Here is a 24,099-nt window from a genome sequence, read left to right as displayed (position 1 = left end):
TTTGTTTATACTCCACTCTGCATTTAATCATTAATTGTTATTAATCTCTGGCTCTCTTCCACAGCATGTCTTTTCTCTCCCCTCAGCCCAACCGGTCACAGCAGATGACTGCCCCTCCCTGAGCCTGGTTCTGCTGGAGGTTTCTTCCTGTTAAAAGGGAGTTTTTCCTTCCCACTGTCACCAAGTGCTGCTCATAGGGGGTCGTTTTGACTGTTGGGTTTTCTCTGTATTATTGTAGGGTCTTTACCCACAATACAAAGCGCCTTGAGGCAACTGTTTGTTGTGATTTGGTGGTATATAAATAAAATTGAATTGAATTGAACTGAATTGAATTAAAGCAGAATGGAGTTCATTATTTATCATTTTGGATGTTGATATTTCACCAGTAAAACTTTTTTATTCACTTGCAAACTCACACAGACTTTCCTCTCAGCATCACCTGTTTGTGATAAATTCAGTTTAAAGTCAGCATTGCTTGAAGTATTGAATGAAAATTAAAAATGTTTTAAATAAATATTAAATTAATTATGTAAATATTTGAAAACAAATAAACAAATATGTAAATAAAAAAAGTAAAAACTAAAAGTATTTTTTAATAACTGTATTAACTTTTGTTTCTAATAACTAATGATTGTTTCCTGTCCCCCCCGCCTTATTTTTTTTTATGTCAAACAGAGTTATCAGTCAAACCAGGAGCAGATGCCACTCTGCAGTGCTCTGGTCGGAGAGATGCTACTGAAATAATGATAAGGTGGAATAAAACTGAGCTGCAGTCACAGGAATATGTCTTCTTCTCCAAAGATGGTCAGTTACAGGAAGAGCTCCAGCATGAATTATTTAAAGGTCGAGTGAACCTGACAGATCCTGATTGGAAGAAGACAGGAAACTTCTCTGTGATTCTCAAACATGTCACCACAAATGATAGTGGAACATATGAATGTTATGCTGGATATGATGGACAGAAACCTGAGTTTCTCACTAACATCACCCTGAAGGTTGAAAACCCAGGTGAGTTCTGTTGCTTCTTGGTTATCAGTGTGACAAACTATATAGTACATTGTATCATATTGTTTTGTGTTGCTGTCTGAACCCTGTGTTTGTTAACCTGATTAATTTATTTGAATGTAGATTTAGATGTAATATCTGGGGTTAAAGCTGAAGCAGTTATACACGTTTCTGTGAAAGCTTCTGTAGATGTGAAAAGTTGCACTTTCCTAACCAGTGTGTCTGTGATGAGAGGTGAAGCTGCTTCCTGGTTGTTGATGTTTGTTTCTAAAGATGTTGTTGATGAGACTTTGTAGAAAGCAGCTGGTCTGAGTGATGTGATCAGAGTGCAGTAGATAATGTCTGACAGCAGTTTGAAGAGGAAATGGATTCTGTTCTGTTCTTCACTCATCACCTACCTGACAGCTGACACCTCACACCTGTTTCTACCTGCAGGTCCAACAGGAGGACAAAGTGGGGATGGAGGAGAGAAGAGTGGTTCTGTTGGTCTGATAGTTGGTCTGACAGTTTCTGCTCTGCTTCTTGTTGGTGGTGGTGGTTGTTTTATGATCTACAGAAAACGTAGAAATCCATGTTATGAGCGTCCTGCAGATCAGAACATTCCAATGTCTTAAATGTCTTCATAACTGAACTGTGAGTTCTGCTGCTGTTCCAGGTTCTCAGCAGCCAGTTCAACATTCACAGTAACTGAAGCTCAGAGTTCACAGTGAAAATTAAATGATGTGAGATGGAGTCAAAGTGGAATTTGGCAGAAACAAGATCTGGTTTTCGGGCAGCACGGTGGCGCAGTGGTTAGCACTGTTGCCTCACAGATAGAATACCATCTGGAAGGCCTGGGTTCGATTCCACCTTGGCCCAGGCCTCTCCCTCTCTCTGTGTGGAGTTTGCATGTTCTCCCCGTGCTTGCGTGGGTTTCCTCCGGGTACTCCGGTTTCCTCCCACATTCCAAAGACATGCACTTACTGGGGTTAGGTTAATTGGCTAATCTAAATTGCCCTTAGGTGTGAATGTGAGTGTGAAAGGTTGTTCGTCTCTCTGTGTTGGCCCTGTGACAGGCTGGCGACCTGTTCAGGGTGTACCCTGCCTCTCGCCCTATGACAGCTGGGATAGGCTCCAGCCCCCCCGCGACCCTGACCAGGATAAGCGGAAGTGAATGGATGGATGGATGGAAGATCTGGTTTTCTTGTGATTATCTGATCTCACTGCTCATCATACCAGCAAATGTCCTCATTCATTAATAATTATGAACCCAGATCTGTTTCTGTGTTCATACAATTATTTTTTTTAGCTTCAAAGATGATTTCATAATTACTAAAAAAAAAAAAAAAATTCACATGTAATAATTTATCCAACTTCAGGAAATCTTTTCACAACTAAATGCATTTTCTATATTGACAGCATACCTGCTGCCCTTTTTTCAGTCACTAACACACAGCTACCGTAAATACTGTATATAAATAATATTTACCAGTCTGTTATAGTTCTGCTTTTGCATTCTCATTGTAAATTCTGACATTTTTTTTTAACATTTATTTAATCTTTCATGCAAACAAAGGAGCTAAAATCAAGCTTTAAATACTGCTGAGCTCAGAGGTCACTCTGTGTGTGCTAAATTTAGGTCTGAGATCAGATAAGTGGATGTTTCGAAAAATGTGAAAGTTGTTAATGAGCCATAAATGTTGGACTGTTTACTGAGTTTTATCCTTCAGAATGAATCACATCTCAGGAGTATGAACAATAAATTTAATCTGAGCCAGATGTCTGAATCCTTGATTTATTAGATAAACCTGATTGATAGATCATGGGTTCAGTTCGGTGCTGTTTATTGTAATTTTCCATTAAATAGCAGGAAGCTTGATTTGTTTCTCAGAGTGAAGTTCAGTCTGAGCTGTGCAAACAGGTTTCTCTGATGTACTGCTGCAATATTAATGTGACAAAAGGAGATTATATTGTTGAAATTGCAGTTGTTTTTCTCAGGACACCCCGAGCTGTTCTTCAGTTTTGGACATGGATGGATTATGAAATGTAAAAATTTTCAGTACGTGAACTTCTTTCCATTAAGAGAGAATGGTTCAGAAGTGTTTTGTAGAGTTTTATACAAGTTATGGAATGATCACTACTATAAATCCTGACTTTGAATTAAATCACAAGAAAAAAAAAATATAACCTGACAAGAAAAATATGTGTGACTTTATGAACAGATCAAACTGCATCACATCATTTCTTAAGCTTTAACCTCTGGGTATAGTGTCTGATGGACGTCATGTACAGTGTGTGTGTGTGTGTGTGTGGGGGGGGGGGGGGGGGGGGGGGGGGGGGGGGGGCAGGGCTGCACTGGGGGAGTTTACTGAGCTGATAACTGAAAAAAACAGTGTTTGATGGTGTAAAATGAAATCTTTCTGAAGCTGCAGTTGAAAGATGTCTCAGGAGTTTATAAAGTGTGAGGAAACAGTCGCATATTTCCCTCAGATTCTGCACATTTGATCATTTGTAAAGTTTTCCTTTCAAACAACTGATGAAACAGAAACAGTGTGCTAGTTACTACAGTTTAATAGGATTTTATGATATTTCATTGTGTGCAACTTGTGCTCATTTTCTGCTGGTTTCAAATTTTAAATGAATTTTCTTCTGTTAATAAAGTTTGAACAAGTATTAGTATTGGATGTCTTATTTATTATTTTTTGGTCTCTATTTGTCATGGAAACAAAGAGCAGTCAGGAAAGGGAAAGAAAACTCTGACCTGTTGAACCCGTCAGTACAGCTTTGATCAGATCTGGAATCAGTCTAGAGAAAATAAAACACAGATGTGTGAACCCTTTGGATCTACAAACATGTAACACAGAAACATTGTCACTGAATTAAAGTGAAACCCTGTCTGAGACTGTTGCTGTAGAAAGGCTGAGGAAGAGTAGATCAAGTTTGAAGCCTGCAGCATTTTTTTTTTAGTCTGAACTAAGGGTTGCATGAACTAGTCGACTTCTCGAGTAGTCGATTCTAGTAAATCTCACGAGTTTTTAAATTTCACGTCGACTAGTCGCAGTCACATGACTGCTGGCGACAAAATGGATTCCAAACAGGGAGTACCGTCCTGTTGCACAGGGCTAACAGCTGATCCCAGCTGTAAACAATAGAGTGGCTCACAGGTTCTCCAGATGAAGTGGTGAAAAGTCTCAAAAAGAGTATAAGGAATGCCACTACTCTAATGAAACTTTGCAGGTCCATGGTGGGTTTGATATCTAATATAACTACAAAACTAAGAGTCTGAAAGAAAAAAAACTTAAAACACAAGAAAAACACACAAGAAAGGGAAGTAACCTGGGAGCTGCAGTAACAGGCTGCCTACCGTGGCGCCATCTTGGAGAGCAAAGTTCCAAATGTTCCTGTTCCAACACACCTGATTCAAATGGCTGAATTACCTCCTCAGTATGCAGTCAAGTTCTCCAGATTCCTGCTAATGACTTCTATATTTGATTCAGGTGTGTTAGATCAGGCTCTCAAGGCCTGGAGTTAAATAACTAGTTCTTATATAGCGCTTTTCTACCCTGTCTGCCCACTCAGAGCGCTTATACAACACATTTACCCATTCATACAAGCACTTCCATGAGTAACTAAAGCTAAGTGCTTTTATTGTCTAACATTCACACTCCAATGCTTGTGTTGGAGAGCAACTTGGGGTTCAGTATCTTGCCCAAGGATACTTTGGCATGCAACCCAGAGCAGCCAGGAATCAAACCGCAGACCTTTCGATCAATAAGTGACCTGCTCTACCTCCTGAGCTACAGCCACCCCAGAACAGAGCTCCACTGTTGCACTTCTTGCTGAGTAACTGGACACACTGCACTGTTTACGCTGCGTTTTTCAGACTGTGAAGTGCAGAAATTCACATCACAATTTTAACCTGAAAAATTAGCAAATTTTCATCACCTTGAAATAATTAAATTTTTCCTGATGTTATTTTTGAAGAAAAAATAAAATTTTATATTTTATTTAATGTATTGAGGAAAATGTTGCTGTATTCTGGCCATTCAAATTTTTATTGGTGATTAAAATTATTTTTAATCCTGTTCGGCCAACAACTGAGACGGTGTCTTCAATTTTAGCCCATCCTATGATTGAGTTTGACACCTGTAACGTCTGGGTTGTGTTCGGTGGTGAAGAGGAGGCGGCAGATGTTCTTATCAGGCAGCCAAAAACGCACAACCACACTGGTACTGGGAATTCCACAGTGTTATCCTTTAATAGACGTATTCTTCACCAACCTTGTAAAGCTCGGTTGAAAGGCTGCTGCATTATTATACATGAAAATGAGCAGTGTTCATACAACCTGTGACAATACAAAGAGTTAAGGAAAGAGAATTAGAGGTCTGGTATCATAGTTATCCTGGACTGGAAAAAAATATTTTTGATTTAATTTTTCAGTATTGTTTAAACTTTTGGACAGAGGCCAGTTTTAGTTACCTATCTGGATATATCGAGGGCTTGGAGCCACAGGGGTGTAAATGACATTTCATCAACTTTACAGGAGAGCCAAATCAAAAAATGACCATAGTTTAAATTACTCTGTATACTGATTTTAGTTTTTTTTAAACCATGTTTCTTTTTATAAATTTATGACACAATGCTTAATAAACAATAATCTTGTCTTTGTTGTAAATGCACTTATGCCCTTTTGGCACCAACTTCTTGTGTGCATTCTGTCAGGGTCCAGGTGACTGATAAAGTTACGTGTGTTTGTTAGGCTGTCCACCGTGTCTGCTTCTGGGTCCACCCCGTTGTTAACCTTCTGGCATGACACATTCAGAGTTAAGTCTTTTTGTTTTTGTTGAATAACTCTATTTTACTTCTATAATTTTAACATTAGATGGAGCACATCAAGGTCTTTCATTTGATATATAATCTCAATCTTGACGAAAACGGCAGTTACACCCTTATGGCTCCAATCCCTCGATAATTTGATATATAACATAATATCTTTACTGTACAACCCTTATCGTCACCATTTGATATTTAAATACACTGCTCAAAAGACTAAAGCAACACTTTTTAATCAGACTATAACCTCAAGTCAAATAAGCCTCTGTGATATTAATCTGATCAGTTAAGTAAAAGAGGGGGTTGTTAAATGGAGGGCACTGACAATTTTCCTTCCTCATCCTTTCTGACTGATTTTGCATTAGTTTTGCATTTGGCCAGAGTCAGTGTCACTACTGGCAGCATGAGGCAGTACCTGGACCTTACAGAAGTCACACAGGTAGTCCAAATTCTCCAGGATGGCAGAAGCCATTACCAAATAAGAGCTTGGAGGAGATTCCAGGAGACAGGCAGTTACACTCAAAAAATTGAAACATTGGCTTTAATTAAATTTATTTTGTCAACAGGTTCCACGAAAGTGTATTATGTAAGTTAAAAGCAAAAATGTTAAGGTAATCTAACTTTATGAACTTGTATTACATTAACACAATGTGAATTGTACCACCTAGATAAAATTACTTTTGTTTAACAAGAATTATTTAAGTTTATCCAATCAAATTTAGTTATGTTACATGGACATAAACAATATATTTAGAGGCTACATATTTTACATTTGTCCTTCAAACATATATTGTATTCATAGCAGTAAAATAATAAATTTAAGTTCAATTAATTAAAATACGTTTCCATCCAATTTATTTTATACTAATTGGCTTGACCTAATTATAGTTTGTCAACAGGTTCCACATAAATGAATTTCATACAACCAACATATTTTGTTATTTCCTTTATTTCCTTTATTTACTAATATTAATTTAACATTTTGCTACCACTTGGTCCAAAATATAACCCTTAGCAGACATTAGGGTGCAGCGGTTCGACACAAACAGTTGTAAACAGCATTTATGCATTCCAACAATAGAACAGGCTTTGTACAGGCAGTTCTCTTTTTTGTAACAACATAATAATCTAACCATATCAACCATAACAACACATGTTGTCAACTTTCATTTTAATATTGTGGAGGGACTATCTTGAAATGTAATTATGTTACCAAACATGTCAACTTGTGTTGCAGCATTGTTACCCAATATTAACAATTATAAACCACCTTGATGCAGCATAAACAAATGTAACATCCTACAAAACATCCAATTTGCCAATACTATTATATAACAATATAAGAAGCTTGTAGTTCTTTTTTTTTTTGGAGACAGCATAATGGTCAAACTATAACAACACACATGCTTTAATTTAGTAGTGTGGAAGGGAAAAAAAAAATTGTATAAACTTTTTCTTTTTACCAGAGCATTCAAATCAATGTTTGGTTCATTCAAACAGTTTGTTCTTGAGCATCTGTACCTTGGGTGAAAGTTTGACAGCATCCAGTTGAAGGAAGAGCTTTTGAAGTACTTCAAAGAAGTACCTCAGTTCCTTAGGATAACTGAGGTTCATTGCATATATTGCACCCATTAAGAGTGCACATGCAGAGGCGACATCTCCCAGGTCATGTAGAACTTCAACACCCTCAATGACAATTCCAACATCAGCTGGAGGAGTGGTGGCATCACCTCCCTCGACTTTGATGATGTAGATGCCCAGGGTAAGCTCCTCAAGGCCTCTCTCTACAGCCGTACCATCAGTATTGTTCCATAGGGGAGAAAGAAAAGACAATCAATCTATGAAATCACAGATTTTGTAGAATTCCAAAGAACAACTTTTGCCTTTCAGGTTTCCTTTGAATGAAAACAGCATGATACTTCAAAAAGTGCTATTTGTGTAAAAATAAGATAAAGCAGCGCTGAGTGATTCCATCAAAATTTTAGAGTGGTTAGCATGAATCTGTCAACTGAGTTATTTCATCTAATATAGATATCTTAGTGTTGGCAGTCGTTATAAAAGAATGAAGCACTAACGAAGCCACACCCAAGGCACCAACATCAGTGGTCTTGGGAACACCCCCACAGAGATTAAAATTGATTTATTATAGGTAGAAAATAAACTTAAAATTACAAACAAGGTATTCTTTGAAGAGGATGTTCAGGTCTTCGTTGAGGTAGATACAAAGCGCCCTCAGGATGCACTCCCTCCTCTTTTCAATACTTTCATTCTAAAGAGAGAAAAAAACACAGAAATATTATTCTGACTGTTAACTTGTCAGCATACTTGTCAAAACTGACTAGTCAACATCAGTTTATAATTCCATATTGTTCACTACCAATAGCAAAACATACCTGTGTGATTGGGATCAAAATCCTGCTAATGTTAGTCCCTGCAAAGCCTCCTTTCTTCTTGAACACTTTGATGAGCTGGGCAGTGTGTTGGTCAAGCTGTGCATGGAACCTTGAGACAAGGGGGGCAGTAGTGATCCTCACAAATTCTGCTTCCACCTGAAAACATAATGTCCACAAAACCATAAAACATTTAACATTTAAAACAGAAATACTCTCACAAGAATGTACAAAAAAACAGGCTGTGCTGCAATACAATAGCATTTCCCGTGTTATTTTTACATAAAATGATTAACATTCCCGTGTAACTGGAAGCCATAACAACTCTCTCCCCTGACCTCCCTGTCTCTACACTGTCACTATCCATTAAAGCATAATTGAAAAAAATTGTTGACTATAGCTGATTTAAAAAGCATTTCATACCTCTGCCACAATGAACAGTCCTGGCCATCTGATCTTGAACTCTGCCATCATGGGCTTGTCTCTGACAACCTCCTGCCTTCTGTATGCGAACGTCTTAGCCATCTTTTCTTTGATAACTTTATCATTATGTCTCTTCTTAACCTCAGATAACTACGCCAATCTTTCCCCTTCAAGGCTGTCCTGGGTCTCTCCAGCAGGATAGGGAGGATAAAAATTTACTTCGGCTTTCCTCGGTTTTTTGACATCGTAGGCAGGCTGACATCTATCTGCAGGTTTGTGCTTGAGGGAATTGATGCACAGTTCTGGGCACCCCAACTTTCTAAGTTTTGTCCTATAGTTTGCTATATTATACTTAAGGCTTATTTTCCAGCCGTAGAAACCACTGAAGGATCCCTGTTCTCTCAAACATGGATGTGCTTTGATCAAAGCTTCAGCAACAGATTCAATTTCCAAGTTTGAGGGATATGCCTTGAACATGATGATTTCCTGAGCCAGACTTTCCAAGATGTCTGATTTAAGTTTATGACCGGGTGTCAGAAGAACTCCATTTGATATGAAGTCCTGGTTTGCACTTCGAAGTTGCATCTCTACGTCATATGAAAACTTTGAAATTTGGAATTCTGTCGGCCAATGTGATGATCGAGGAGATTCTGAATCAGAGGAGAGTATTATTGTGTCAGAAGATGAGAACGATGCTTCTTCTCCACTCTGATTCATGCTGCCTTGGCTGAGGTCTAGAGCATCTGACAAGTGAATGATTTTCACTGTGCTCTTGTCTTGAATGTCACAAATTTGGTTAAGGTTAACAAACTCGCTGTCAAAGTCACTGTCCATGTACTGGAGTCTAATGTCCCCCTCTATATCAAACTGATGTTTGATCTCATTTGTAAGATCCTCAACAGATGCTGGCAAGCCTGATTCTATGGTCAGTTTTTCAGTATTGTTGGAACCAAGGATAATCCGCAGTTTTACTGGTGCAGCCATCACCCAAATGCGTCAGTCTGGAGAAGATGAAAACGCACATATAAAGTAATTAAATATGTATAGATTAAAAGCATTCAAATTAGAAAGAAACCAACTGACAACAAACAAAAAAAACAAACAAAAAACCCACAAAGAATGTATTGGTAAAGGAAACTCAATTTATAGAATGGTTTTAAGAAAGAAAAGTCTGACTGTTAACATACCACGGGCAAGCTCAGCAGTGCCGTCTACACCACATCAATGAGTTAGGAAACAGCTGTCACACCCAGGATCTGAAATTCATCACGTTTAAAGGATCCATAAATTAATGTAATACAAAATAAAACACACATTCAGATTGAGGGCAAGAAAATTAATCTGTCACCTGATAAATGTTTCTTAAAATAAAAATTCTGGCAATTCAATTCACAGTAATTAAAGTAGCTCGTTGTGATCATACCTGTTATACAGTGCAATGAGCAGGCAGGTGGAAGCAAGAATCAGGACTCACTCAAATCAAATCAGGACCTGAAAAATTGCAACAGGATTATTACAAAAAGAGAGAAAGAGAAAAAAATATATAAACAGGTTCACAGATTAATCGTTAGTGTGCTATGTACAGGGTCCTACAACAGATATTTACTTTAAATCTACTTCCATGTCAGTCCTCAACATGGCTTTCATGCACTCAATTCAATGAAAAAATATAACAAAACAACACTTTACAGATTTGGCTAAAAGCACCCCGAAAGATTTTATAGTGTACATAAATATACAAAGTAAACTTTCAAATTCATCAAAAAGTGGATCAGTCCTGTTGTACTGCCACGAAACTGATGAGTGCCATGCCCCCCCACTAGTCTGCCAATGGAAAACTTGAAGCAGCCAGGTATGGGATAAATCGCTGGTGAAATAACGCTTGACATCTCAGACAGGATAGAATCGTTCTCTTAAAATATCCATGGATAGAATACGACAGTAAAATGACTCACCAAACCACACTGACCTAGTTAAAGCAGTTTTCAGAGCTAATATAGCGTATATCAAACACAAACAAAAAAGGAAAACCCTGTTAACGTCTTTAGGGGATTGGGAAGGGGGGGGGGGGGGGGGGGGGGGGGGGGTGCTCGTTATTGTGCACTTGTTCGCTGCTCTCTGAAACACAAATACTTTGGAAATATAGAAGTGTTGTATCACAAACACAAAATTTAATCTTGGTCAATATGAAATTACTACAACAGGTATGGATGAAAAATGTCCTCTTACCTCTCTCAAGTCGGAAAATGAATACCGTTAGCACTTAGCAACTTCACCGCATGCTTAATCGCCAAAAAGCAGCTAAAAAGAGAGAGTTTGCACATGCGTAGTCTGAAGCACTTCAATCCTCTTCTTACTGCCACCTTCCGGGTGTAGCAAGTATTGCTATCATAATTCATTTTAATTAAATGGTTTGTGATTAACCAGCACGTAATTATTTTGTACTCACAACGAAAGACAAAATTACATGGACTTTATTAGAAAAAAATATTTCAACTTAACAAAGACATGTATTTTAAGTAAACTGAAAACATCAAAATAATATAAAGTGCACAACCGACCTATTTCACTTTTTTGAGTGTACTCTAGGACAGAGGCCATCAACTACATTTGTCCAAGGGCAGGAATTTTTCTCTCCAGACAGTGTGAGGGCCAGATTCTCCGTTAAAGTAAAATAAAATTAATATTGTATCCTTAGTAATATATTATCATTTGATATATCAATTTTCCTTTCAAATTTATACTATTTTAAATGACGTGATGTGCAAGTCTGGCATTTACATGTTTTTCTGTTATGTTGATGGTTGTTATCAAAAACCACACTTGCATACAGTGTTCACGTGAACTGGAAGCACGGGAAACAAAATGTTACATGAGAGCAACGAGTTTATCTCTGAGCAATCTTCTTTTCAGAAGTGTTTTTGTTATTGATTTTGAAAATGAATATAGAAACATGAAGAGTTCAAATGCAAAACCTTCTAAATCTGCCTGAACACTTTTCTTTTAAAAGAGCTTTTTTAAAAATAAATCTGGATCTGATGGTATTTTTTTTTTTGCATTTTTGGCCACAATGGCTCTTACAAGCAGTGGGGAGAGACAGGAAATGGGGGGAAGATACAGGGGAAAACACGCAGGCAAATTGGCGACAGGCTGGGACTCAAACCCGCACCGCCTGCAACGCGGCATATGAATGTGGTCGCCAGCTTCACCACTAAGCCACCCGGGTGCCATCTTATTGTAAATTTTACTAATTTCATTTCAAAGGAAATCATGAGTTGCCTTTTTTCAAAAATGTAAACATAGTACTTTATTTTTTTAAAAGATATTTTATTTTGAGGCAAAACCAGCAATGTGTCACGGTGGGGGGCTGTGTGCGGGGGGGGGGGGGGGGGGGGGGGGGGGGGGGGACCCAAATGCAGGACTCATGCAGACTTAAACTAAAACTGTTTTATTTACAGGAAGTCAAATAATACAAAATACAACAACCCGAAATGTCAACCAAGGCAAAAAACAAACCAGAAGCCTGGGAGAAAGCAAAAAAAAAACAAAACTCACAGCTTAAGAGGGGAACACTGGGGAAAGCAATGACAACGACGCAACAAAGAACAGAGAAAAACTAAGGGCTTAAATAGTCTCTGGAGCTTGAAAAAGGCGACTGGACTTCTTTTTGTTTCTTGAAGACGTTTCACCTCTCATCCGAAAGGCTTCTTCAGTTCTCAACCAAATGGTAAGGGCTTAAATACACACAAGGAAATCAGGGAGTGGAAACAACAGGGGACAACAGGTGAACCAAATGAACCTAATGACAAAAGGGGAAGCAAAACTAAACACAAAACACAGGGAACACAAGACTGTCAAAATAAAACAGGAAGTGACTCAAGGGAACAGACGCAGAACTGACACTGAAAACTTGACAAAGGGAGCATACACAAAAAACAACAAGGGAAACTAAACAGCATACTCAAACAACAATATAACCATAAACTATAAGAAACACTAAGAAACATAACCTGAAAAGTACAACAAAAGAAAGTTACACAAAAAACTCAAAACACTGGGCCACCAGCCCACGACCATGACACAACGCAAAGCTTATGAGCAATTGGAAATTATGGTAGGAGGCCTGGGATAATTCAGACTAGTTTTAACGGGTTATGATGCGACATGATTGATTGGGGAATAGTACCTATGGCAGTACTACTTGGGGGGCCAGATGGAAAGCTCTGGTGGGTGGCCGCCAGTTGATGTTCTCTGGTCTAGGAGATCTGGACAGGGCTGTAGAAGATCCTTAACCCATCAGCAGGACCAGAATCCACTCCTTTGTGCAAGGAGGAAATGGATGAGAACTACAGAGCTACAAAATGACCTCCAGCAGCCACTGCAGTGAATGTCCCTGACCAACTAATCAGAAACAGAGTTCATGAGGGTGGCCTGAGGGCTCGACGTCTGGAAGTGGGCTCTGTGCTCACTGCCCAGCACCATGGAGCCTGATTGGCTTTTGCCATAGAATACCAGAATTGGCACATCCACCACTGGTGCCTGTGTTTTTCACAGATGAGAGCAGGTTCACACTGAGCACATGAGACAGATGTGAAAGGGTCAGTGAAGCCATGGAGAACATTATGCTTCTTGTAACACATAATAATATCTCAACCTTCAGGAGCCTTTTAGTGGCTGCTGGACCATTACTTACCAGAAAGCTTTTGAACTGATGAAAGAGAAACTTACCTTTGCTCCAGTCACTGCATGTGATAATCTGCAGAAACATTACCTGCTCCACAACGATGCTAGTTCCACTGGTTTGTGTGCAGTCATGTACTAAAAACAAGAAGGCCAAATCAGAGTGATTGCTTAACCTGAAACACTAACAAACCAGTTAATACCTGCATTTTGACTGATGGTCAATATTGAGGGAAGTAACAGAGAAAAGAACCATGAAAGCTGCTCTGTGTGTTCGTACTGCTGAGAAGACATGCAGAGATGTTTGCATTATGTTCTGATCTCTGAGTAGAAAAGTGACTAAAAACCTGAAAAGCTTTCACTTTAAAGAGAACTTGGCTGCACAACAAGACTCATCTTTGTCTTCTGTTGGGATTCTCTTCAGCCTCCCTTCGACGCTCCATGTTTAGTTCTGTTCAGTTTCATCAAAATCCCGACATTCCTGACGAGCAGAAATATGAGGGGCTCAGCTCTAAACACTCAGAGTGAAGACACAGTGAAGAGTTACAGGACAGAACCAGAGTTTTAGTACTGAACTCACAGCTGTGAACCATCCAGCTGCCACAATTACACACTCATCCAGTCTCATTAGAACTAAACACTCTGAGCAGAAACAATCTCAGCAACACAAAATGAGACATGATTGTCAGAGTTAAATTTGTTCTCCTACCAAAGTGTTGCATCCTCCAAAGAACCTTAAAATAATGAAATAAAACATACACTGAATTGTATGTGTTTTTGTGTAGGTTTGTAGTTCATTTTGCATCATTGTGAGTTTTGTAATTTAAAAAAATAGAAACAGACAATGAATTATCAACAGTCATTTTCTACACATGAGTACCAAATTCTCATCACAACAGATGAAAAAGTCACTGAGATATGAATTTTAAAATTACACAAAGCATATTTTAAATTGTTGACATTTTGTAGTGACCCTGACCTTTGATGTGTTGATGGTGACCAAGAAACTGTAATCACTTGGACCTTGTACTGTTAGATGCAGGAATCCTTCGTCCCGCACCCCCCCGGGTTCGTTTTGATAAAAGACCAGTAAGGATTAGACTTTCAGTTTCGTTATTAAATTTATTAAAACACACTCAGAATACAAAAATAGTAATTATAATAATAATGCAGATTCATAATGATTTTACAAGCATGCTTGGAGACCACATTAAGCTTTCCTTACCACTCTCTACGCATCTCTCTCTCTCTCAGTCTGCCATGTGGTCTGTCTATCTGGTCTCCCCCTCAGCTCTTGTACCCCTAAGTTGCCTTACCATATAAGGAGTTCTTTCCCTCCAAGGCCTTCTTCTATCTGTCTCTGCTTTCCATCAAGCCGCACCCTAACTGTCACTGACCTATGCAGCTCTGACTATACCTTATCCTCCATAATATGATTATAATTCTTAAGCAATTCCTTCTGTTCTCCGGACAACATACATTTTCTATAATAAGCATACAATAAAACAAATATCAAAACAGTCCTTATAATAATTTCACCTCTCAATTCCCCCTTTTGAGCTCTCTAGAGCTCACAATCAGTTGTGGCTGCTCCTGCAGGAGCTGGCCCATCATGGCGGTTAACCTAGATATACAAAGGAAAAAACAAAAATATAATTAGTCAGCTTTTCTTTCGGTCTTCCCTCTTCTCTCTTTTTTCTTCAGATCCTTCCCAGCTGGTCTGGATCACGTTGCTGACTGAGGGTAGACTACCTCAGCCAGAGACTCTACCTGGGGATTATTCTGCCCCGTTTGTGGAAGAGCCTTGTTGGGGTCGCCAGCAGATGACCCCCTGAGCACTGTTTCAATCTCCTGAAGTGTCCTTCCTGGGTTCTCTGCGGGTATGCACTGACTCCAGTGATACCAGGTGTCTCCTTTTCTTTTTAGGCGCACAGCATGCGATGTTCTCTCGACAACCTGGTGGGGTCCTGTCCACCTGAGTTCTGACCACTTTCTCTTGATGACCTTTAGAAGGACCCACTCTGCAGTGTGTGGTTCCCCCTTTTGGCCTCCCGTCACTCTGTCGTGCACCTGTGAGACAAAACCTGACACCAAAGCTTTGAGTTCATCAAAATATGCTTTATACTGAAAGTTGGTTATATTTTGACCTTCCCCAGGAAGGGCTGCTGTGGGTCCTGGGAATTGTCTACCTGTGAGCAGCTCAAACGGTGTGAACCCTGTTACTTTGTTTAGTGAGCTCCTTATTTGTAACAATGCTATTGGAAGGGCAGTAACCCAATCAATTTTGCTCTGTGCACAGATTTTAGCCAATTTGGTTTTTAAATTTTGGTTCATGCGCTCAACTTTACCCTGAGATTCTGGGTGGTACACTGCTCCAAATTTGTGTTTTAGGCCCAAAGCTGCTTCCACAGCCTGTAGGTCTTGATTTTTGAAATGTGTTCCATTGTCGGACCTTACTCTTCTGGGAAACCCGTGTTGTGATATGTAGTGGTTTATTAGGCATTTGATCACTGTTTTACTATCTTCGTTTTTAGCGGGGTAGGCTTCAGGCCATCCTGTGATTGAGTCGACCATCACCAGGAGGTAGCGATACCCTCGAACTCTATCAATCATGTCAGTGTAATCAATCACGATCTCTTCTCCGGGCCTTACCTGTAGTGGGAATGCTCCCATGTGCGGTTTCACAGTTGGCTTTGGGTTATACTTACCACAAATTTCACAGTCTCTTACCCATCTCTTTGCCATGTCAGCCAGGTAGGGGTGCCACCAATGGCTCAAGTTCCTCAGAATTTGTTGTGCTCCCACATGCCCTGGACCATGGGCCTCTTCTATTAGGCTCGATCTCAATTCTGGAGGTAGAATGGGTCGACCATCCGGTCCTCTCCACACACCGTCGGTTTCAGTGCCTCCCCGTTGTTTCCAAACAGACTTTTCCTGAAGAGATGCTCTCTTTTGACAATCTTTAATCATATCAAGATCGATCCTAGGGAGTAAATCACTTACCACTTACCTGGTGGCTCATCATCATTTGATGTCTAGGGATGTATCCTGCTGCTTCTTTAGCTCGCTGATCAGCCTCCTCGTTTCCTTTTGCCACTCTGCTTCCTTCTTTGTCATGTCCTTTGCATTTTATCAGTGCCACCCTAGTTGGTCCCTGAATGGCCTGGGCCAGGATTGCCATTTCTTCTGCATGCTTTACAGGGGTCATGGTAGCTGTTCGATATCCGGCTCTTTCCCATTGTTTAAGTTCCACATGCACAGCTCCTGTCACGTAGGCTGAGTCGGTATAGATGTTCACTTCTCTATCCTTTGCATGTTGCAGTGCTGTAATCATCGCCAGGAGCTCTGCTCTCTGAGCTGATGGTCTTTCTGTTAGCTTCTCTGCTGTCACAACCTGGTAGCCTGTCTCTGTCTCCCTATCTACCGCATACCCTGCTTGAAGGTCTCCCTGTTTGTCTTTGTAACAGCATCCATCTGTGTACCAGTTTTCAGCGCCCTCTATCGGTTCGCTGACTAGGTCTGGTCTGATTTTTAGATCCTCCAAGACCTTCTCGTGGCAGTCATGTGGTTCTCCCCCTGAGATCTGGTCAGCCACGTTGATCCCTTGGTGTGTAAACACCAGGTTTGGGGCTTCCAAAATCTTGCTCAGTCTTCCCTGTCTCAGCGGAGCTAGTGTGAAAATCTGTGAGTTCACAAATGCTACTACGCTGTGTGTTGTCAGGACCACCAACTGGTGTCCCATCACTATGTGTGCTGTCTTTTGAATGAGTTTTGCTATCCCTGCTGCATGCTGTGTGCACACTGGATGTCTCCTTTCTAGTGGGTCCAGCATTACGCTGTGATACATCAAGATACACCTTCTCCCCCTTTGTTTCTGATACAGGACACCGTTGACAACGTTGTTCTGTACAGAAACATCCAAGAAGAAGGGAAGTGCATAATCTGGACGAGCCAGATCCGCTGCTCCCGCTAAGGATTGCTTCAGTTTTGTGAATGCCTCTTCTGCTGGAACTGTCCACTGGAGTGGGGCAGTAAGGTTTCTCATGCCCTTTTCTCTCACCATTTCTCGGAGGTGATTGGTCAGGTTCACAAAGTCTGGTACATAACTTCTGCTGAACCCTGCAAGACCCAAAAATGACAACATTTGCTTTACTGTGACCGGTTGTGGGTGTTGCAAAATGGTTTGTCTATGGTTCGGGGACATGCCAGCGCCCTGTCTGTTGATCAGGCGGCCCAAAAACTTTACTGTGGGCCGTGCTATCTGTAATTTGTCCTTGCTGGCCTTGAAGCCGCGGGCATGTAGCCGCCAGAGCACATCGTGTGTGGCCTGGAGGCAATCTGCCGCTGTTGTGGCTGCGATGAGAATATCATCCACATACTGAATTAGTGTACAGTCGGGTGGGAGTTCACAGCCTGATAAGGCTTCTTTTAAGGCCTGATTGAAGAGTCCTGGTGACAAAATAAATCCCTGCGGGACCCGTGTGTACCGGAGTTGTCGCCCCTGGAAGGTGAAGGAGAAGATGTCTCTACAACTCTCTGCCAGGGGAAGGCAGAAAAATGCATTTGCCAGGTCTATGCAGGAAAACCATTTTTGTGTGGGAAGGAGTGATGAAAGAGCGGTGTAAGGATTTGGCACGGGTAGGGTGGGAGTTACCACAATTTTATTTACGGCCCGCAAATCATGAGCCATTTGGTACTTACCGGTCCCCGCCTTCTCCACAGGGAGAATCGGGGTATTCCAATTAGACTGTGAAGGCTCAAGGACTCCCGCTTTCAGGAGTCCTCGTATGGTATCTGCGATACCAGCTTCAGCCACAGGTTTGTGAGGGTACTGAGGAAGCCAGATGGGTTGTACGGTTTGAATTTGGAAAGTAATAGGGGGTAACCATTGGCAATGGCCAGCGTCGGCTGGTCCTGTAGACCACAACGTCCAAGGTAGCCTAGCCACCATAACTTCAGCCTGCTCGTGATCGGAATGTTCTCGGCCGTGTTCTCGGTCCAGAGTAACATGTTCCAACTCTGACTGATTGTTTGTTTGGGCATGGATACGATACATTTCAGTACTTTTAGAACAGGTGAGTCCCGCGATCTGCGTCGAGACCCAGTCAGATACGGCCTCGGCACGTTTTACCATTGGTCCTAATTCTTTGGCCGCGTGACCTGAGTGAAGAGCCAATGAGACATGAGGCACGGATGTCTCCGTCATCATGTACCACTGCGATTGTTCTTGGGTCAGGGAGACCGCAGCCGCAACTCCCTCAGATCCCACATACATATTAGACGTTTCAATGGCCCACTGTTGACCCTCCAGTTCTGCAAATGCGTCTTTGTACCAATCGGTCTCATTTCTGTCATAAAACAACGTGACATGGGGAGGGTCAGGAGGAGAGACGTAAGGTCTCAATCCAGCAATCCAAGGTTTCCACCTGCGGAACAGGGTCATTATCCCGGGCCGGGTAGGTATGTCTGGTTTCAACAGGGCCCAATAAATGTCTGCTGTGTGTGTCTGTGTGGTCAGAGGCTGTAGCAACAGTTGGTGCTTCCCACTTGAGGGTCGATAATCACATGTTCGTGTCTGCCCATCAGGCAGAGTAATAGTCAGTCCCTCTGCGTTGCACAGGATTGACGCTCCCAATTTCATCAATAAGTCCCGTCCGAGCAAATTTACTGGTACGTGTTTAGCGACCACGAAAGAATGGTGCACAGTCTGTTTGGCCACCACTGTCCGAAGTGGTTTAGTCATGGGCAGAGTTAGAGGCACCCCAGAGAAGCCCACCACATCGACAGTCATGTCTGATAGCGGTGTCCGTTGAGATGAATGGCTTATTGTGGAATATGTGGCTCCTGTATCAACCAAGAATGGCAGCATGGTTCCTGCCACAGTCACTGGGAGAAGTGGGTCTGCCGTTCCCTCCTCTCCAAGGCTTCCCTGTGGGGTGTGTCAATATTGCCCTGGTTCCGTGCCCCAGGGATCACCCCACACAGGGTACTGGCCACCCGTGGGCTGGTATGATCCAGTTTGCTGTGGTTGCTCATATGGGACACTTTGAGGGTTTGGAGCTATCCATCCGCCTGGGCGTTGAGGTGCTGCCCAGTTACTAAGTCGGGGGTTGCCTCGTGCTCTGCCTCTCCCTTGTCCTGGCCTGTTTCTGGGACACTCTTTGGCCCAGTGACCCATCCGACCACACAGAAAACAACCCAGTCCGCGAGGTGCTCCTCCCGAATCGCTGAACGATCGCTGAGTTCTACCCCTCGAAGCTCCCCAGCCACGCCGATAATTGCGAGGTGGAAATAGTGGTCTATGACCGGCAGGGTCTGGATCAGAGTCCAAATCCGGCCAATCAGGCTCCTCTGAGTCCATCATTCGGACAACCATCTGTTTTGAAGTTTGTTTATTGTTTTTTCTCGCATCAGTGGCTTCCTGTCTGGCTTTGCAGAGCTGGAGTTTCAACACTTGAGCCTGTAAATCTTTTACTCGGTTCGATTCTTCGTCAGTGGCATCTTTATGTCGTTGCATATGATGCACTAGGTGGCGTTCCCATTTGGCATCCTCACACCCTGGTATATCAGGATTATCTTGCATCACTTTCTTAATTTCTCCTGGCATTCCCTCCAGTACCGCCTTCCTAAACCACTCTTTGTTAGCCCCCTCCTTATATGGGTGGGCCCCTGTCTCTTGTAACCAGGTATCTTTGGCTTTGTCCAAATAAGTTCTGGGAGTCTCAGACGAATCCCACATTAGCTTTGGAATGGCCGGGGCGGCATTTCTGGGGAAAACTTCCCTCATGGCTGCACCCAATGCAACCCCCCTATAATGCAGTGGAGTCTCGTCTGGATCATTTTCCATTTGAGCCAACTCTTGGATCTCTTTAAGGTCCCTCCTGGACATTCTTCGCGCTGCTACTGCCCTAAAGTCCCCTACTGCTACTATGTGGCCTTGAGTCAGGCGGTCTAGTGCATGTAAAAACTTTGCTCCTCCCTCAGGAGGCGGAGGCAACTGATCTGCTAGAGTCTGAATGTCTCCTAGCCCAAAAGGTTTGTATTGCAGGGGACCCCCTGTTGTACGAACTAGCAATGGCATTTCCAGGGCGGTCAGAGATTTACTCCGAGTTCTCTGTGCAGGTCCTTCTGACTTGTTCTCCTCTTCTTCCTCCTCTGATTGGTGTTTTTCCTCAGACTCTTTATCTTTCTCTTGCAATTTGTCCTTTATATCCAATAGGTGGCCCTGTAATTGGTTGTAGTTCAGTTCCATCTGGCGCCACATCTGTTCCTGTTGCCCGCAATACTTACCATCCTCTAAGATGTCTGATTCTGGTTCCGATTGTTCTGATGATTCTTGAGACTTACCTTGATCGGAGTTTACTTCCCCATGAATCTCCGCTTGGAGTCTAATTTGTCTTTTTCCTTGTTCCTGTTTTTGTCCTTTTCACTTTTCCTTTTTCTTATCCTTCCTTGTCAGTCTCCTCCCATTCGGAGACTATCTTCCCTTCAGATGGCTTCCACCAAACAGGTGCTTGTCTTCCTCCGTTTCTCCATCTCTCCCATCACGTTTCTCCTCACCCCATCTTCTGTCTGGTCCTGTATCCTTAGATGATTTATAGGGAGGCGGTTTATCTATTCCCTGAATTTCCATCTGTCCCCCTTTTATAGTCACCATTGGATACATACCTGACTTTCCTTCCTGTTCTTCTTTTCCTTTAAACGGAATGTGGGCCTCTTCTACTGGTGGAGCAGACGGTTGCACTGCTCCTACCTCGGACCCCTTTGGTTCTTTGCTGTCTGGTTCTTTCTTCATCCTGTGGTCCAGGCACATGCAGCAGGTGTAGACGTCGTATAGCTTTCTCCAGTCTTCCACTGCGTCGTCATGTGCCTTTCTCCATGCTTTCCGTTCCCACAGGGAAAGTCCCTTTTTTTCCTTCTCCTCTGCCGCTGTCTTAGATTTCTCACAGCGACTGCTCACTTCTCGGGCTATTACTTCCTTCAAGGGCAACCGGTCACTCCCACTGACCTTTCCTGTCTCGAGGGCCATACTTACCTGATCCCTCACTCTCTTCTCCATTGTCTTTTTGCCCTTATCTGTCCCCTTCTGTTTTTTCATCACCGTCACCAACTCCTCGATTTGCTCCTCAATCGTTTTCCACTCTTTCTCCATATTATTCTTCTTTCTCAGCGTTTAGTTGCTTTAATAATCTTAATATATGTCTTATCAATTAGTTTTTATTTTCTTAACTCCCTTCGTTATTTATTTATTTAGTTTTTATTACTCTATTTATTATTATTTATTTCATTTATTTATTTATTTGTTTTTCTTTTCTTATTTTATATATTGTTTATTCAGTTCTATTTTATTCTATTTATTTATTGTTTTTACTTTTATTTTACTTCCACTGCTTATTCTCCTTAATCCTACCTACATGTCTGTATATGTGTGTGTGTGTGTCTGTGTGTGTGTGTGTGTGTGTGAGTCCCCTTTATGACTCCTCCCTCAGCACCCTACTCACAGCGACTTCCGTCTCTGAGAGTCAGTTTGCTCTATCTATCGGGGAGTTCACTTCCTCTTTCTTCCTTTGAGCGGACCGCGCCCCGCTGTTTGCTTTACACTGTGCATTTTATATCTTTTAACAATATTCCTTAATTTGCAAACAAAGACGTACTTCAACAGACCAGAACTTCAGTTAACACCGTTAGGTTTTCCAGTTCTGCTGCTGCTTCTGTTCTCTGCTTTGCAACATTCACACATGGCCAAACACACCTATTTACTGCACTTTTATTTCTCACTTCTTTGTGATGCTTGGAGGCCTCTTCTGGGCCTGCAAGGCTTTTTGCGCTTTTTAATATTTCTTTTACACTGCTTGGAGGTCTCTTCTCTCGGACCTACAAGCCTTTTTGCGCTTTTTCCTGTTCCTTTTACACTGCTTGGAGGTCTCTTCTCTCGGACCTACAAGCCTTTACGCTTTTTAATATTCAGGGGATTCTCTAATCCCCCAAAACCTTTCACCTTTTATTTTTATGATATATAGGAGAGCCTAAATCCTCCTGGGAGTTTCACCCAGTGCCAACCGGCTTCAGGCCGCGTTGGATTGTGCCCAGGTCTGGTCACAATTCGCAAAGCACCACTCGCTGGGCAATATACTTTTCTTTCACTTTTATTCTTATCCCGTCTTTGTTTACTCAATAACCCAACATTTCCCGTTTCATTACGCTGTTTTCTTTTCCTATTAAATTCTGCATTACCATTACTGTTAATTTAGGAACACGGAAACTTGTAACCATAATCTGACTATAATTTAGAGTATTCAATCAGCAGATTTAGATAAAACAGGTTTCTGCCTTACCTTTTTGTGTCCGCGCGGAGCCAGTTTAGGTCACTTTCCGGTTCGTGTGGCCAATCGCCAATTTCTCCAATTTTGTCCCACCTTTCCTTCTTTTATCCCCGGAGCGAGCCCCCAAATTGTTAGATGCAGGAATCCTTCGTCCCGCACCCCCCCGGGCTCGTTTTGATAAAAGACCGGTAAGGATCAGACTTTCAGTTTCGTTATTAAATTTATTAAAAGACACTCAGAATACAAAAATAGTAATAATAATAATGCAGATTCATAATGATTTTACAAGCATGCTTGGAGACCACATTAAGCTTTCCTTACCACTCTCTCTCTCTCTCAGTCTCTCAGTCTCTCTCTCTCCAATCTCATTGTACATCCTGTATAATGACAATAAAGGCATTCTATTCTATTCTATTCAGTCTGCCATGTGGTCTGTCTATCTGGTCTCCCCCTCAGCTCTTGTACCCCTAAGTTGCCTTACCATATAAGGAGTTCTTTCCCTCCAAGGCCTTCTTCTATCTGTCTCTGCTTTCCATCAAGCCGCACCCTAACTGTCACTGACCTATGCAGCTCTGACTATACCTTATCCTCCATAATATGATTATAATTCTTAAGCAATTCCTTCTGTTCTCCGGACAACATACATTTTCTATAATAAGCATACAATAAAACAAATATCAAAACAGTCCTTATAATAATTTCACCTCTCAGTACCATCCCCAACAACTACAAAACTTTTCATTGAAATCCGTTCATCATTTTCTGAGTTATCCTGCTAACAGACAAACCAAAAACATGAACTTTCTGCTGATTGGTGGTTGAAGGAATAAGAAAAGCTGCAAAAATACACAGTGTGTCTGCACTGTTTAGTCACAAAGCTGACACTTTTTAAATGTGTGTGTGCTGTGATCATATATTCTTAGTCACAGCTATGGTAAGATGAAAGCTCAGAGTAATATTTGAAAATTACAGTTGGATATCACGCTGTTAATACACACATTATCCTAATAATTTGCTTCACTTTCACAGTTACGGACGGTTTAGTCTTGTCGGTACTTTAACATGAAACCAAACTGATTTACAGAAAATCGTCCGCTGCGGGAGGGTTTCCTGTAAATCACGTCACTCCTGCCTGGCTCGGTGTGGGTTGTGCCTTACAGGTGGTTAAACTACCACTCTGACAAAACTGTTCCATCTGCTGTCCTTTATCAACATCCAGGAAACTTCCAGCGGTGAAACTGTAGCAGTAAAGAAAGAAAGGATGTTACAATCAGCATTATCAATGTTTCTCGTCTCCTGTTTGCTGGGATGTCTGGACTCTACAGGTAAGCTCAGTGCACCTGTGTGAATATGTTCACCGAGCTGTGGGACAGAAACGGTTTCACTTCCTCATGTAAGAGTCAGTGTGGAGTAAATGTAAGTAAGCAGGTAAAGGTGGGAGAGGGACACAGATTCAAACGTACATA

The 24,099-nt window shown here is 41.6% G+C and overlaps 1 protein-coding gene and 2 long non-coding RNA genes across 3 annotated transcripts; all 3 read right to left on the bottom strand.

Moving 5' to 3' along the window:
• Positions 1-1,485: 1,485 nt before the first annotated feature.
• Positions 1,486-4,360, bottom strand: LOC115776638 (uncharacterized). The gene is made up of 3 exons (XR_004019488.1): positions 4,321-4,360; positions 3,746-3,789; positions 1,486-1,555 (listed from the first exon to the last, which is right to left on the bottom strand). It is a non-coding gene; the product is annotated as an uncharacterized LOC115776638 (long non-coding RNA).
• A 5,212-nt stretch (positions 4,361-9,572) lies between these two features.
• On the bottom strand, positions 9,573-10,929 carry LOC115776608 (uncharacterized). The gene is made up of 4 exons (XR_004019485.1): positions 10,860-10,929; positions 10,054-10,121; positions 9,818-9,886; positions 9,573-9,631 (listed from the first exon to the last, which is right to left on the bottom strand). It is a non-coding gene; the product is annotated as an uncharacterized LOC115776608 (long non-coding RNA).
• A 3,923-nt stretch (positions 10,930-14,852) lies between these two features.
• Positions 14,853-19,101, bottom strand: LOC115776613 (uncharacterized). The gene is made up of 3 exons (XM_030724338.1): positions 16,314-19,101; positions 15,040-16,270; positions 14,853-14,934 (listed from the first exon to the last, which is right to left on the bottom strand). The coding sequence occupies exons 1-3, from the start codon at positions 19,099-19,101 to the stop codon at positions 14,853-14,855; spliced, it is 4,101 nt and encodes a 1,366-aa protein (XP_030580198.1).
• Positions 19,102-24,099: the final 4,998 nt, after the last annotated feature.

Source organism: Archocentrus centrarchus, unplaced genomic scaffold (genome assembly GCF_007364275.1).
Source record: "Archocentrus centrarchus isolate MPI-CPG fArcCen1 unplaced genomic scaffold, fArcCen1 scaffold_35_ctg1, whole genome shotgun sequence".
Taxonomy (NCBI): domain Eukaryota; kingdom Metazoa; phylum Chordata; class Actinopteri; order Cichliformes; family Cichlidae; genus Archocentrus; species Archocentrus centrarchus.
Note: the sequence above shows the minus strand (reverse complement) of the source record. Positions and strands in the feature narration are given on the sequence as shown.